The 16,496-nt window shown below is 38.9% G+C and overlaps 1 protein-coding gene across 1 annotated transcript in view; it reads right to left on the bottom strand.

The window, feature by feature from the left end:
• Positions 1 to 16,493, bottom strand: part of C5H11orf49 (chromosome 5 C11orf49 homolog) — a 92,130-nt gene extending 75,637 nt beyond the window's left edge. Inside the window, exons 1-2 of the mRNA XM_010413051.3 lie at positions 16,451 to 16,493; positions 5,857 to 6,231 (exon numbers count right to left, since the gene is read on the bottom strand). Of these exons, the coding sequence (XP_010411353.2) occupies positions 5,857 to 6,231; positions 16,451 to 16,493 (418 nt within the window). The remainder of the gene's footprint in view (positions 1 to 5,856; positions 6,232 to 16,450) is intronic.
• Between the last annotated feature and the right edge of the window lie 3 nt (positions 16,494 to 16,496).

Raw genomic sequence — 16,496 nt, 5'->3', positions numbered from 1 at the left:
CTTGTTTCAATCTTTGGATGAGAACAATCCACTACTTTGTAGGTTTGATTACAAATGTTGTAAGAACAAGCATGGATATTTGAAAAGTCTTGAAAGAAAATTTAATGCAAATAATATCACTGCACGAAACAGAATATATGCACCAAAATTCTTAGAGCCAGAAATTCAGGAGGAAGGAAGGAAATAGATGTCACCTTTAAGTCATGATACTGTGTATATGTAATGGTTTTATTATCCAAGCAGAATGGAGAGGATTAAGATCTTGGAAGTGCCACAGTACTGTTTGCATCAATTAGGTAATACTTACTTCAGGACTTATTGGCAACCCAATCACGTTAGCCATACTGGTTTTGCTCAATAGCTTCCCAGTTTTACATCTTAGATACAACTGCCTAATGCTACAGTGACAAGCTTCCTTTTCCAACAAGACTGAGTCTTCCAGAGGCAGAGAAACCTGAAGATTAGTATACCAGCACATCTACTGAGAAGTGAATACCTGTCATACTTGAAATAGCAAATATGTGATGACCAGAAGATGCAATAAAAATCAAAGCAGATGCTGCAACTTAAAAACAAAGTGTACCAAATGACCTGAAGAAAGAGTATGATTGGAATAAATTGGTATCAGATAGTAAAAAATGTATCACATAGTCTGAAGAAGCAGCAGAACAGACCCGCAGCTTACTTACAGAAGTCTTTACTTAAAAAATTACTATCAAATCATCTGGTTATATTATAGCTTAACTATTCAGGAGACATGACTTCTTAAACAAGAGCTGTCTATCAAAGCAATTTGTTCTGTATGCACACAAGAGGGCTTTTTTTCTGTTGTTGTTTTTAAGTTGGGGTCATTCCTGGCATAACTTAATATGCTGAAAAAACAGGAGTGGGAATTCCTGGATAATAAGACCAGTTTTTCTTACTTATTTGCCTCCTCCTCAGCTGAAGTGCTGAAAATACACACTACTTGATGCAATTAACATTATGGTCAATTTCAGTTATCAGAAGCTCAAGAGCATAACAAGCTTTAATGTATCTGGAATATTTCTGGCATTTTTTAATCTATGAGAACATATACTCTGAGAGCATAAGGTAATAGCTAAATACTCTTTCAGTATTTGTTCTAAATTGGAGCTTAACTAAGGACACTACCATATTACACGCATTGGAAAGATACATTTATAGTAACATAAAATCAATTTCATGCAAACATTACCAAAACAATAATGACACAAAAGAGAAGTCGTAAGGATACAAACTGCAAGAACAAAATCACATCAACTCTGGAAATTTTTCCAGCATTAATGTTTTTTCAGGATGCTCTTTTTAATCTTTTCAGGTATCATTATGGGCTTAATCTCTTCAGATGTTGCTAAGAAATGGCCTGGGAAAGAGAAGTAAGTGAACAAAACAATTAACCTAAATGCTACATCTCTGTATACAGTTATAGTTCCTTCCAGCTTTGCACAGCTTCACAGTGTAATTTCCTATTAACGCTCAAAAGCAAAATGTTTTTTTGAAGGACAGAACATATAAGTACAAGTAGACCTTGTCATATCGGAGGTATCACACAATGTGAGACATGTGCTGTTACTCAGGAGTACAAGCCAAGGGGTCACACAGCGTAACTATAGCGTATTTCATATGTTCACAGTTTCAAAACCACTTTCAACAAAAAATTTAAGAAACGTTTCCGTTTATAATTTAATCTTGACCACAGCTAAGAATTTGTTTCAAACAATGAGCGTATTAGTGCACACAGACTGACTTAATTGTGCAAGTCCTTCCAGCAGACTGCCTCCTGCAAGGTGTCATACAGCTGTTACAAACCACCCCATCACCAAAGCAAATCGTTGAGCTATCTTTTCTTTTTTTGTTTGGTTGGGGTTTTGGAAGTTTTTGTTTAAATCTAAAATTATGCAGCGTAATAATTAACATTGTAGAAATAATTGTCACTCCAGTTTGTTAAAAGGCGTTAAGTAACCTAATGTTTCCCTACCTATTCGTACCCAGAGGGACATAGGCAAGAACTGTATTCTCCAGTTCTGGAACTTGACCTAATTCAGGATCAGATTTCACCTGTGCCTTTCAAGCTAAGGTGGAAGTCTTGTTGTACAACAGCAGCTTGGCAGTGAAACCTCCATCTTTTGGACAAAGCACTAGACTGAGTCTAAGAAGATTCAAATTAGCATTTCTAGAAGCAAACTCTTACGTATTATATTCATCTTCTACACTACAGTTCTCCTATCTGTACAACAGAGCACGAAATAAAATTTCAAAAAAGGCATTCTCTTCTCTTTTTCTAGACCATGAGCTCTTTCAGCCACAGTGCTTCACAGAAGTTCACCAAATATCTATACTAAGAGGAGAATCAGTGTCAGCTGAGATGCCTGGATAACAATGTAGCCTATGCAGTGATTGTGCTGTTAAAGGAAACAATTGTACTTTCCAGATCAATATTTCTTAAGATTGTTCAGAAGAAGAGTAAGCCTCAGGCATCAGCAGTCTCTCTACACAACTGAAGTTCTCTGTTGGGAGCTTCTCAGTTTTGTAAAAGCGTGTATATTCTTTCTCATCATTAAGCCCAAGACCTTTTATGAGAGAAATGAGGAAACATAACCGTGTTTCTGGCACTAAGAGGCCCACGCTTTACTGATAAGGCATTTCCCCAGCAGAGTATTTGCGTTCTAACATGCCTTATATTGGCAAAGAAGGACAAGAAACAACATCCTGGAGTTGGGTAGTAGAAGGCAGGAAAATACAAAGAAAAAGAGAAGTTTGGAAATTTGCAGTACTCTACTGCTTTTTCTCCATAACAGGAAAGGGGAGCAGGGAAGTAATACAATATGAAGCTTCAGAGACAGCTGCATGAGCAGAACAATACACTAAGTGCTCCACTGCCTGCTATAAATAACTGAGCAATCACCAGTTATTAAACCATAATGAGAAAGGCGTGAAAAAGTGTCTCAAATATGCTTCATTTTGCCTACTGTAGTTCCAGTCTCATCCATCAAATGAGAAACACATTATCATCACTATACCCAAACAATAAACGTTGTTTACTCAGTGAAAATACTATTTATAATGTCCTGCTTGTAACAGCATCATCTTTACTGTAGCCTTTCTGCCAACTCTCCAGACCTCATCTCCACTCCTATTCACTAAGTAATGGTCATCTCTTCTCTTCTACTTACTGTCTCATTGTGGCATGAGACATGTTGCCCTGATTTTTATTTTCCAGGAATTTTGGTATACCAAAGCTTTGCAATTATTTTTCATCTTAAGTGAATACTTTATTCTCTCCCTGTTCATTTCTATTTTAACTCACAACTGCTTTTATTTCCCTCTTAGCATTATAACTGGATGTAGAAGAATTATCTCAAATAGAGGGGAAAAAAAGGGAGGGGGTGAATAACACAGCAAGTAGCACATTATGTTATTTTGGCTGCTCAATTTATGTGTTGGCCTGGTTTTGATAATGAAAAAGAGAAGAGGGGAAAAAAGAGTTTGGGGCAGTTACCCATTCCAGCTCAGAAAAGGCAGGGTCATCTGATCTGTGAGACTCAGAGAATACCTTACATGGCAACCTAGAGCAACACAATTTCAGAATGAAATTATAGGAAGTGAAATTTATCACAGCTCCTTACAACCCCAGTTCAGACAACTGTATTTGCAAGACTTTGAGGTGCACAATAGAACAAATCCGAATAATGGTGATTTCAGAATGCCAATGTAGAAAATTGAAAAGCAACTTAGAAAAACCTGTGGGGATGTGTGTTTATTTGGGGTGGGAGGAGGGGGAGTTGGGGGCTGTTTTGTCTCGGTTTGGTTTTTAACCACTTTCCTACTGCTAATACCCACTAAATTTCTTAGGATCTATGAGCAGTTTGGTAAGTTACAAAGTCTCACGAAGACAGAAAGATTGGTTTTGGTAAAATTTACAGCTAATAAGAATATGCTTCCCCCCTCTAAGAGACAACAGATACTGCAATCTAAAGGGAAGGTCACACTAAGTGATGAACAGAACAGACTCTTATGCAAGTTATTCCTCAACCTAACAGAGTCACACGTGTTTTTTCTGACCCCAGTGTCAGAATAATTTAGAAAGTTGTACAAAATGAAAAGGCAATTCCAAATCAGCATGTGGAACAGAGATAAAAGGAGGCTCACTTAAGTGGCTAGTAAAGCTGCTTGCATCTAACAATCTTGTACATCTAAGAAATCTTGTCTTACCTTCAGATGTGCAACAGAAAACTGGTTTATTCTTATACTTTAAATATTTTTAGTCTGCTTCCTCGATTTTTTTGAGTGACTCAATCCTTACCAACAAGTTTCACACAATTAAAAGTGCCTATTTCATTAAAAACAATTACAAGAACCTAAAACCAAGTTGGATCATTAAGGAAAAGAAATTTTGCAGGTTTCAACCTAGAGCAACCCTAGAAAAGTTATGAACTTCTCTATTAGCATGTAGGTTGAAAATGCTGAGGTGGTGTGACAGAATAGCACAAACCCAAAGGGTGTGTCTAGTGTGTCTACATGGCACTGTGATACTGTTCTCAAACACCCAAAGCTCCACAACTGAAATCAGCAATAAGAACTTCAGCAAAGCGAGTCCCATGAGAATCACCCTGAATAGAGCAGTAAACAAACCTATTTCTGCCTTGAGTTTCCTTGACACAGAATAGCACTGCAGTTACGCAGGTATGCACAAAGCACCCAACAGCACCCTAGCAGCAGCAGCACAATGAGATTCTACCCTAAGATGGCTTAGACCACTCCTTTAAATGGTTAAATGGTTAAACAAAACTCTTTTAGTCTAGTACTCCCTGCAAGACAGGTTTTAATTTACAGCAGTGTTTCTATACTCTTGTTCCATTTTGACTTACAGAAATGGCAAAATCATGATGGAACAAGTAGCACAAACCAATCCATTCCATTTCTGACCTTCCCTTGTACAAGAAAACCACAGAAAATCATGTATATCTTTATAACCGAAGGTATTACCGAACAGGGTCTTGGGCCTAGGAAATAATGGCTGAAGAGTTTTACTTCACAAATACTCTCTTGAACACAATCCAAATGCTTACTACTTGTAATTCATCTCCTCTTGAGCAATTAAATGAAGTCATATTGACTTTATTCCATCCTAATTATTTTTATTTGACACATCAACTCCAAATCACTTTGCTCCTTAGTTTCCTGGAACATCAAGCCTTTACAGCAAGCTTAAAAGGATGTAGTCTTCAAAGAGGTAGCTGCTTCACAGGTTAAAAGATTTTCATTTTATGTAGGAAATATTACCAATGCTACCTTGTTTCAGAACAAAAGCTACCATTCGAACCATCTCCCAACATAAGAGCAGCACCCCTTCCATATGTTGGGAAACGAGCATAAAATAAGGATGCTCACGTAGATCTGTGAGCAAAACAGGTTGGTAATGGGTGAAGTCTATCACAGAAAGGCTGGACGCCGCTTGCTGCTACTCGCATCGCCAAGGGGGACAGTGGAGGAGACGGCAGCTCGGCTCCCGCCGGCTGCTCGCGGAGACCACACCTCTGGGCACCGGAGGGATGCTCCCTGCGCCCGGGAGGGCTCTGCAGCCCTCCCACCTCAGCGTCCTACAGCCCCGCTGTTACCGCCCGGAGCTGCCCGCAGCCCAGCCAAGGCGGACAGGAAGCCACTGCGACCCCCCTGAGCCCGGCCCAGCCTGGGGCCGCTCGCCGCAATCCCCGGGAAGGACGGGCCGGGCCGCAGCCACCCCGGCCCCGCCGAGCCCTCCCCATGCCGGGCCGCAGCACACCAGGGGGAGAGAATCCTCAGGAAGCTTCCCCGCCCCGCCGCGCCGCTCCTCACCCAGGTACTCGGGCCCGGGCAGCGAGAGCCGCTCGGGCTCAGCATCCTCCTCCTGCCGCTCCTTCCCGGCTTCCGCCCGTTTCCAAGGCGCCCGACGCTCCCGGCGCTGCTCGGCCGCGCGCCCCGGCTGGGAACACGCCCCACGCCGCCACAGTTCCGCGCCCAAAGCCGCCCCCGCCGCCCAGCAGCCCCGCCGCCCGCCCCTCAGGAGCTGGGACAAGGCTGGGAGCGCGGAGGGAGCCTGGGGGAAGGGTCTCTGCCAAGAGCCTGCTGGCAGGGCCGTGAGGAAAGGGCTGTGAGGAGGGCGCGGTGAGCGATGCCCTGGCAGCTGCTCCAGGGCCGAGGGACACCTCAGAGGGCCAAGAGCGAGTCGGGCTGAAGAACCGAAATAGCAAGAGGAAAGGCACTGGTAAAGTCATTCTGATTAGACTTAAGTTGGAAACCAGAAGGTATCTACTGCTAGGGGCTATTTAGGACTTCAGCTGTGGGAGAAAGGCCTTAATTTGAAGATGAATTTTAATAAGTTAAAATCATAGAATATGCTGAGTTGGAAGGGACGCATCAGAATCATCGAGTCCAGCTCCTGGCCCTGTGCAGGACACCCAAGAATCACACCATGTGCCTGAGAGTGTTGTTCAGATGCTTCTTGAACTCCACCAGGCTTGGTACTGCGACCACTTCCCTGAGTTAATGAAGTTAATGAATAGCCTGTGTAGCAGCCTTGTCTCAGAGAGCAAGGACTGAAAGTGTGACTAAGAAGATACTTTAAAGTTGTGTCCTTCTATCCATACCATTCCACAGATGGAATTTTTGCATCCCTTGTGCTTAGGAGAGGGAGGTATGGGGAGCATCAGGAATTGTCCCTTCTGTAGATTCAAGTAGAAATGAGCAGAAAAGTCCTGAGTCACAGGGCTCTTTCTGTTCTTGGCTGGGAACTTGTCTGGGAATGGCCATTGGACTAGGGATGTAGGAGAGGCAGAGCTCTTCATGTGGCTGGAAGCAAGCCTGCTGGGCTCCTCTTTCCCAGAAGCTGATGTGGCTAAAATTCCCAAATTACTTTGCAGTTTCTTTCATCACCATTAGAAAAATGCCAGCCCAGGATGTAATTCTGGGAGTCAACTACAAGTGTTGTCTATGTTTTTAATGACAAATGCAAAAGAACAGAAATTAAATTAACCATTTGTACATGCATATGATCTGCCTTTATTTCACTAGGAGAAAATGCTGAGGCATTGGCAACTCAACTTTAATATATATTTAAAGGCCAGCCACATTTAAAAAGGGCAAACAGGATGTTATAACTTAACTATTAATATCCCACATAAGATTGCCTGGACCACTCCTCTGTCTTTTGTTCTGTCTTTAAAAGCATATGGCTTAGATATAAATATTTCAAAGATGAGCAGAAAGAATAGTTTAGGGAGCAGACAGTGAGACACTCCAGCGTGAAGAATGATTGAAAAAATGTAAGATTGCCTTAAAGAGGATAAGCATAACATATGAAATGATGTTATCCAAAATTATTTGTGCTACAATGAAACTCATTCAAAACTCCAGTTTGTTCAGTTTTGCACTTTGTGCATTTTGTTATAGGCTATAAATTTAAATACGGGATATTTTTTAGTAATAGATACAATTAGATCATGGAATACATTGATACAAATATTTTTGAGGCCAGAAATTCAGCAGAATTTAGAAAGGAAGTGGATATATTCAAGCAGAATGAGAAAGCACAGGATTATGTTTTTACACACATAAACAGTGTCACTGGTGTTTAAAAACCTCTTCCATAATGCTGGTCAGCTAAGCTGGTAGGAGCCTTCCACAGGTTGTGCACTGGTTCCTTTTTGTTGTTTAAACCATGTCCATAAACCAGAACTTAGCCTTGATCAGTATCTGGAGCACTGATTTACAAGAGGCCCTTAAAGTCCAGTTTTGAATACTACATTCTGGCATCTCTCTGGTTTTTCCTTTTGGGTTTTTTGATTTTGTTTTTGTGTGAGTGTGTGTGTTGTTTGTTTTGTTTGCTTGTGGGTTTGGGTTTGGTTTTTTTGTTGTTTTTGGGTTTTTTAGTTGTTGGTTTTTTGTTGGTGGTGGGTTTTTTGTGTTTTTTGTTTGTTTGTTGGTTTTTGGGTTTTGTTGCTGTTGTTGTTGGTTTGGTTTGGCTTTTTTTTTCTTTTTTCACTTTGGTCTCTATGGGTTAGACTTTGTTATTTCCTTCAGACCGGCTAAGGGAAACCTTTTGGACACTGATCCCATTTGCAGTTTTAATAACAGTAAGTTTCATTAGTAGTGGTGCCTGGCTGTTAAGGACTTAAAGAAAATTGTATAAAAACAAGATGTCATTTCTGGAGCCATTTACAGATTTCCCTGTCTACTATTATTTCTCTCTGGGCTTGCCAGAGTGAGGATTTGGTGACATAACAGATCAGCAGCACTCACCTGTTCCCTCACTCTCACGACCTGAAAAGGGAGAAATGCTGCCAGCCTGGCCATAGGTGTTAAGTTTGTTTTACCAACTTGATTTTAGAACCCTAGACTAGTGCATTTTAATAATTTGAGAAGGATTTTCTGGGCCACTGGACACCATCTGCAAGTTTCATAGCTGCCCCCAGAGGGGCACGTCTAACAAGGGCTTAATGTTCTTTTGAACCCAGCTGGAATAATGATGGTGAAAAGATTTATTTTTCCTTGTCACAGCCCCTTGGTAGACTATCAGAGGTACAGATCTCACTTAGAGCAAGCCTATGGAGTACACTTTTACCATCTACCCTGGGAACCATGGTGGTACTTAAATCTCTTAAATAAAATGGCTGCATTTTGTTTACCAGGGACATTTGGGTATCCAGATCAGTCTTTCAAGGAAGATCAGTTGGATTACATTGGTACATTTTGTGCACACCCTCTTTCAGAGTTAATGTGACCTTGGGTTGATTTAGTTTAATTCACTTCGAAGTGTGGTTTAAGTAGAATTTCACAAACCATACATTTCATAAACTGAGCTAACTGAGTTATATAAGAGTCCATGTGACCACAAGTTTGAAAATAGTGGTGTAATTTAAATTATGTCATGAAGTAAAATGTCTTTATTATGTTAAGATGCATGGACTGAAAAACTCTCTTCTGTGTAAGTTTTGCTAAAATCAGATTTCTGTTTTTCTCCAGAACCACATATTTTGCCCCCACTATGTTAATTGCTTAGCTTATTCTCTGCTGATTTTATGTTCATCTTCCTAAATTATACTATCGATGTTGAACTGAAATATTTTCCTTTTATTAGACAAAGTTCTCCTGAAAAACAGCTCCTCTTTCAGAGGAGTATTATATAGAATAATAAACAGGACTAGATATCAAGAAAATTCTAGAGGAAATGCCTAGTTTTATATAGACTGAGTCACTTTGTCTGGCTTCTATTACTTTCTTAGAATGAAATGTTTCATTTGCTTAGAATTTTGACAACTATTACTGAAGTAGTTACAATACAACCTGTTAGATGTATTAGAGGAAACAAACTTTTTTTTTCTTCAAGTGACTGTTGGAAATGCTGTTGCTTTTATGTGTTACACCTCCAATGTACAAAGAACTAAGCTGTGGGCTGCCGTCAGTATTCTTCCATCTGACTATGAAATCAATGTAAGACAGTTTCACAGAAACACTAAGAAAATGTCTCTAGCCTTTCTTGTTCATCCTTTGAGCATCCAAAGCTTTATTCTATTTTCAAACAGTTAGCTAAGAGCCTGTCTTGTGCAGAGCTCAGCTTTTTAAAGTTTGATAGTGCTTTGTATTCTTCAAGGCTTCCCACATATTTTCCAGATGAGCTTTTCCTTGTACATAATAATTAATAAAATTGCAGGTGTGATAACAAAAAGACACATGAAAACCAAATTATACTGTGAGGAGAAAAGCATTGACTTAAGCAACTGTCAATCTTTATTGATAATCTATTATTTTGGGCACCATAGCAGAGGTAGGTTTTGAGGAGAGATCTGAAGAAATGGTGAATAAGAGCTTCACATGCTATTATTTATGTAAATTATTGGAAATCTTGTAAGTGAAATTATGATTCTATTATGTAAGTAATTTTAAGAATCAATGGCACTGAAGCTGTATGATTTATTTATGAGTCAGTTGCAAACCCATAAAAACCCCTCATTAAATTTTTGATTTGATAATTATTTATATGAATTATGACCAAACTCTCTAAACACATGCACTAAAAATAAGATTATCTTAAATAAAAAGGTCAGCCAAAACCAGAATGAAATTATGTGATGAAATCCATATTTTTATATTGTTAGTTCCTCAGGAGTCAGTTACAGAAAAAGATCCAGTACTTCTAGTGTTTCTCCTAATCTGAGCCTTCTCAAACTGGATGAACTGTTTATGTGGTTCACCTACAGCCCAGTGGTTTTGCACAAGTAAATTAATTATTTTTCCCAAATAATGCACTATTAATACTGGTTTAGCTCTTCAGGTAAAACCTAGACAAGCAGATAGGACTTACACTGTTCTTTAAGATCTTTAGAGAAATAAGATTCACAAAGTTTCTTGTTTCATGCCACAAGATGAATTCTGGAAACAGCTATGTGTTTTCCAGCTAGTGATAGAACATGAACAGCAGCAGCTCTCTTAAGTAGCCAGCATCTGCACCTTTACAAAGCTTAACTGTGACACCAGTAATTGTACCTGGAAGTCTTAAGTCAGGAATACACTTAAACTAGTAAGATATCATAAGCATACAGGAAACTGTGCTGTGAACATTATGCCATCATAATTTCTTTTTTATTTACTAGTTTAACTGCATTTTAATCTGGATTACTAAGATTTTATTTTTCCTCTTGATCTGGTGGACAGAAAGACAGTAAAGAGAGATGTGATCTGATTCTGAGACCTGTCTGTATTGATGAACTTAATGTTCACTTAATGACTTAGATCTAAACAAGCTCCAAGATCCTTGTATTTTCAATACAAGTTGGTGGGGGAAAAAACCCCTTGAAATATTCTTCTACTCTTCAGTCATAGGAGTACTTTTGAATTCTGCATGATGTGCTTATGAGAAAAGGGAATAGTAGTATGACAGATTCTGTGGCTCTTGGAGGCCACATGTTCATTTTCAAATCAATGGTAGCTGTAAGTTGTATAATAGATTCCTGGCATGTATTAAATGCACTGTCCAAATTCTGATTTTGAGTTTAGTGTTTAGCAAGCAAATTTGGCTTTTTTGTAAGAGCAAACTGTTGAAAGTCTCTCCTCCAGTTTTTGTTCCCATTAGCTCATCAGGAAGGAAAGGACAACATCTTTAAAAGTACTTAAGTGTTACAGTGGGGAAACTGCAACACGCACAGTTTCCCCACTGTAACACTTAAGTACCAAGTGAGTGACCCTTCTCTGTTGGAATGCCACCCCACTAACGATGCAGAGAAGAAAAACAGCCATTTCTGGCAGAGTTTGCAGGATCTCTCATGCCAAACAAAAAAGAAAGTCTAAAATGCCTGGTAAAAATGAATATCACTATGAAATTCTGGCATGGGAAGCATTTCTGACAGCCAAGGCTTAGCTCATCCTGGGGGGTAACCCAAAAAGGCCGACAATCTTCATTCTTTGTTTCTATTTATCGAATGTTCCTTGCAAACATAAGCTGCCAGACTCTGTTATCCATTAGGCAAGGTGTTTGTGTGAGAAAATTATAATAAATAAATGGCTCTGTTTGTGTGCAAGAGAGCAGGCAAATCTAAGTGAGAGTGAGCTGTTGTGTCGGGGAATGAAGTGACAGCGTAATTCTGATGGCAGTAGTAGCCAGCTCTTATGGGAAAGGTACGTAACTTTCTGTGTGCACAACAGAGTTTTATCACATGCAAAGTACTCTGGAAATATTTTGTCTTATAACATCTGCATGGAAAAGCAAATGTTGGAATCAAGGGAAAAAAACCAACACAATGAAAGAAAGAGGAGATCACAGATTCATTAAAATAGCGGAGTTCTTGCAAAACAATTCTTAATTCTGTCTGCTAGCTATACAAAAGGGCTTTTGGAAGACAGCACTGCAGAACCCTGCCACTGTACAGGAGTTGCAGACAAAATGTTTTTTCAGCAAAAGCACACATCAGTATCCTGGTGATATACTCCATAATATAAGAGGACATAGTGATGAATATTTTTTCCTTTCTGCTACATAATGCATAAGGTGTTTCCAAGAGTAACACCTTTATGGAGTCACTAGAAGAGAAGGTAGAGACTGGATGATGATATAGTGGTTGGAGTACTTAGGAAGAGAAGCAAATCACTTACTGAGAGAGACTATAAGCCAAGGGAGACTGAAACAGTAAATGAAGATTATGGCAATTAATTCTAAACAGACTAGAGGAAGCATGGAACATTTTTCAGAGTATAGTAGAAAATTAAGACCTAATTAGGCTCTATCTGAGGAATGGTTTTAAATTTTTCTTTTGATCTGTTAACTTTATTGTTCTAGTTTTTATACCACAGCAAAATAGATTGACCATTCTGCATTGAATCTGATAATAACATTAGATATTAAGAAAATATCCTTAAGGTTCTATCTTTAAGCGTTAAATTTTACACTGTTTCTGAAGGAAGAGGTGTTCCTTCAATATGTAAAGTTTAGATTCGGATCAGAGTTTCTCTCAAATTCTGTGGCTAGAGTCCATTTCTGATATTTATTAAAGATATTCAGTGTGCTCTATGTTATGTGAAACAAGAACAAGAGAAACCTGTGGTCTCTCTGACATGGTGTTCCCTGTGCATTAAAAGTGTTGGGTTTTGCTCACTCAAGTCTCTGATAGAGTTTCCAACAACTCTGCTGACCTACAGTGAAGCACAAATGGAAATGCAACACATGAACCCAGATTACCTTAACTCTTAGAATGCTAGATCATGTTAATGTGTTAAGTTCCTAAAATCCTAAACTTGCAATGATATGGACACAAGTATATGTGGCTGGGAGGGAGTTTGGATGTGTGTGCATACATGTGGGTGACTCATGTGGAGGGGGTGTGCAAGTCTGAATCTTGCTCCCACCTGTGCCTTTATTCAGGTCTCACCCAGTGCTCGTAAGGAGCAATTAATTTGTTCCCTCACTCACATTTATCAAGAGCTAGTATGAGAGAGGGAGAGGTGTTAAGAGCTGTCTCTGATTCAGCCACCTGATAGGAAAGCAGATGGTTGACATCTTATCAGAAGCACTCAAGGGTTATATCTTGTTTGTGTTGGCAGTACTTGCCAGACCCATCATGCCAATGAAATATTAGAAGTGAATCATCTTCAAAGAAGAAAACTCTCTTTATCGGTCTGTCTACATTTTTACATCTCCATAGTGGCTTCTGCAAACAAGAAAGGTGTGTGAGCTGAAAGATATGTTTATGTCTTTCACATCTATTCCCATGGCTACTTGTTTCTTTACAGGCCCAATTTATGCATTCTAGGTTTTTTAAGAAAGGAGAAATCAGCCCATCAAAGATATTCCACATGCTGAGATATAAGGTCACTTTTCTTTCTGATTGTGTGATTGATTTTTACCACAAACTTCTTATCTGAGTACAGAGACTATTGATGGCAAACTACACTAATAGCTGGAAGTCAAAGAAAGACACAGGTCTTCAGTTCTTTAGAAAACGCCTCTCTGTGGAATCAAAAATTAATTTAGGAGACAAAACTTGCTACTTATACATTTGAATGTGTTTGGGGAATAAAGGGGGCTAGGCTTCTGTCTTCAAACTGAATTCTTCTTTTGCTGGCTTTTAAGAGAACATTTTCCTTTTAAGCTCTTCCTCTTTTCTTTTTTTTCTGTGCCAGAGTCAAGGTATTAATCTGTGCAGTTCCTAAGGGTAGGCCACAGGCTACCTTTGCAATGCAGACATTGTGCAAGGCCTGGATATTTGCCATTTCACTGCAGGGAGGAGTCTCATCAGGAATAGAAGAGGGTGTTTATTTGCATTATTTTTACATAGAGGATGTTAGGGAACCAGCAAAAGAAGGAGCAGAACCAGCTTTCAAAAGACCTACCATCTCAAAGAAAACACGAAGAAAGGGTTGGTTTGGTTTGATTTGGTCTGTTGTTTGGTTTTGGGGGTTTTTTTCGTTTATGAGAGTCAATTTACTTATGGTTTTGTTTCCTTTTTTTTTTTTCCTTCCTAGAGTGGAAGATTGAAGGGCCTTGGGGGTTGATTTCTGTCCCACCTGCTACACACACACACACATGAAAAGGGGTGGGGTTAGATGAATCTGTACTTTGGTCATTACATTACAAAGGACCTTTTGCAAGATTATTTATATCTCAGCTTTTTAATGTAATCTTTAGTTTTGCTGGGCTGTACTGCAAAGTAGAATTAATAGTGATCCATGAGATGATCATAAAGTTTCCCAAAACAAATGTGCAACTGGAATGCTTAGAAAGCAGCAGTTAAATGAAAGGTGAAGAAAATTAAGTAATACATAAGCTTTGACCTGCTAACCTGAATTTTCTATTTTTGTAAATGAAAACGATTGTGATAACACTGCAGAAGATGGCATATGGTTTTATTAAGATTAAATGAGCAGTAACTTGAGAAACATTGTAGAGGACAATGGTGACAGTATTTGAATGTTTATGACACCTACGAGCATCTCTGGGTACACAGTAGTAGTGCCAATACTTAGAAAACTTAAGGGAAGGCAACAAAGGAAAAAGTCACTACATAAAATATAAACCAATGCTAACATTTTATTTGATGTAATAATCAATTTACATAGACCATAAATTTACATCAATTTATAAAGACCATAATTTACAAACTAGGTAACCAGATGCAAAAGCTGTCAATCCCTCAGCTCTTTGGAAAATTAAATTGTTTCTTTACATGTCCATCAGTGAAGTTGGATACCCAACTGTTTTATGTATGGGTAAAATCTGCCTTTTAACTTACCTGGTAATGCAAGCTACCACCTCTTTAGTTCACTGGTGATACAGAAGAGGGAAGTGATGTGGGTAACGTACCAGTAAAATGACTACAGAAATGAAAAGGGCCACTGGAAAATCTCATGGTCTGATACCTGTGATTTTATCTTGAACTTAGAGCTCTGTTGGGAACATTTTACTGCTTTCATGGTTTTTCTGTTTATTTAGTGGAGCTCACTAGTAAAACAGAATTTGATCAATCAGAGTGCAGAGTTTGTAATTATCTTTCCAGTTGGAATTTCCTGAACTATATCCATTGTGGAACCTAAGTTTGGTAGGGGTTCCGAAAGATCGCCTAGTCCAGTCTGTACTGCATCAAGACTAAACATATCAAGGCTAGTAGCAGCATGCTTATCAAATCATGTTTTTATAAAAATACAGTGGAAAAGATTCCACAGCCCCCCTAGACAGTCTACTCCTGTGTTGAAAAATCCTTAGCTGGAATGCTGATCAGCAAAATCTTTAAGCATTTTTTGTTGCAAATCAAGTTGACTCCTTCATGTCTTTCAACTGGAGCCATAGAAGATGGCTGATCAACATCTCTGTAATTAGCTCTTGTGTATATCAGGAAGCTGCATCTGGCTTGAAGCTTTTATTTTCTTGACTAAGCATACCTAATTCTTTCAGCTTTTTCTCAAAGGGTTTAATTTATACATTTCTTGTTCTTATTATTTTCTTGTTTCTCTTCAGCTGTGTTTATGTTTCTAAAGTGTTCAGCCAGGACTAGACACAGTATGCAACTGGGGCTTCAGTACTATGGGAATTTAAGAAATCAAATTGTCTCATATATGACACACCTAGTCCAAAATTCAGTGCAGTTTATTCATTTTTCATTCCGTTTCCTGAGAATAATATGTTTCTCACTACAGTATCTTTCCTGGTTGGTTTTTGGACAACCTGACTGATATGTCAATAGGATTTGGGGTGTGTGATCTCATCCTTCCTAGTGTTTGCAGCCCTTTGCCTTTGTTTTGAGGTTATCAGTTGTTGTAGCACAGATTTTACAAGCATAAATATTGCATCATTTAAGTTGTCAGTGAACAGTAGACAAAATTCATGTCAGTGAATAGTAGACAAAACAGAACTCAGGACATATCTTGAAACAGATCTGAGGTGCCTTTGCATTTTGATGAATAAAGACTAATGACCACTGTGGTTTCCTTCTATCAGATGCTTGCACATCTCCCCCTATCTGTATTTAAAATGTCGTTCTATCATCATTGTGAGATGATGCTAAAACCCATACAAGGTGTACAGTGTCTGCTGCCTTCTGTTCACGCAGTGAGCTTTACATTACCTAAAAAAGGGAACTCGATTTAGCACAAATGCATTTTGCTCATTTTTCATGTGCGTTTTTCATTCTAGTAAATTAATTAATTCTCTCAAATATTTAAAACACGATTGCTTCAAACCTTTCTGAACACAACAATTAAGCTACCCAATGTGTCATTCTCTTCTAGGAAACCTGAGGTGTGGAGAAGCATCTTTGCAAGGAAAAGCTCATTTGAATCCTTTAAAAGTACTTTGATAGGTAAGACTTAGGCCATTTAAAATTTTTTTTTCCCTTTCTTTCTTTAAACCTCTTATTAAGATCTTTGCAGTTTCAGAATAGATAAAGTGTATTTTCTCTAATAATCCTACCTGGTTCTGGTCCCTTTCTTTCTTCTTTTTCCAATGACACCATGTT

The sequence above is a fragment of the Corvus cornix genome, chromosome 5 (genome assembly GCF_000738735.6).
Source record: "Corvus cornix cornix isolate S_Up_H32 chromosome 5, ASM73873v5, whole genome shotgun sequence".
NCBI classification, from domain to species: domain Eukaryota; kingdom Metazoa; phylum Chordata; class Aves; order Passeriformes; family Corvidae; genus Corvus; species Corvus cornix.
Note: the sequence above shows the minus strand (reverse complement) of the source record. Positions and strands in the feature narration are given on the sequence as shown.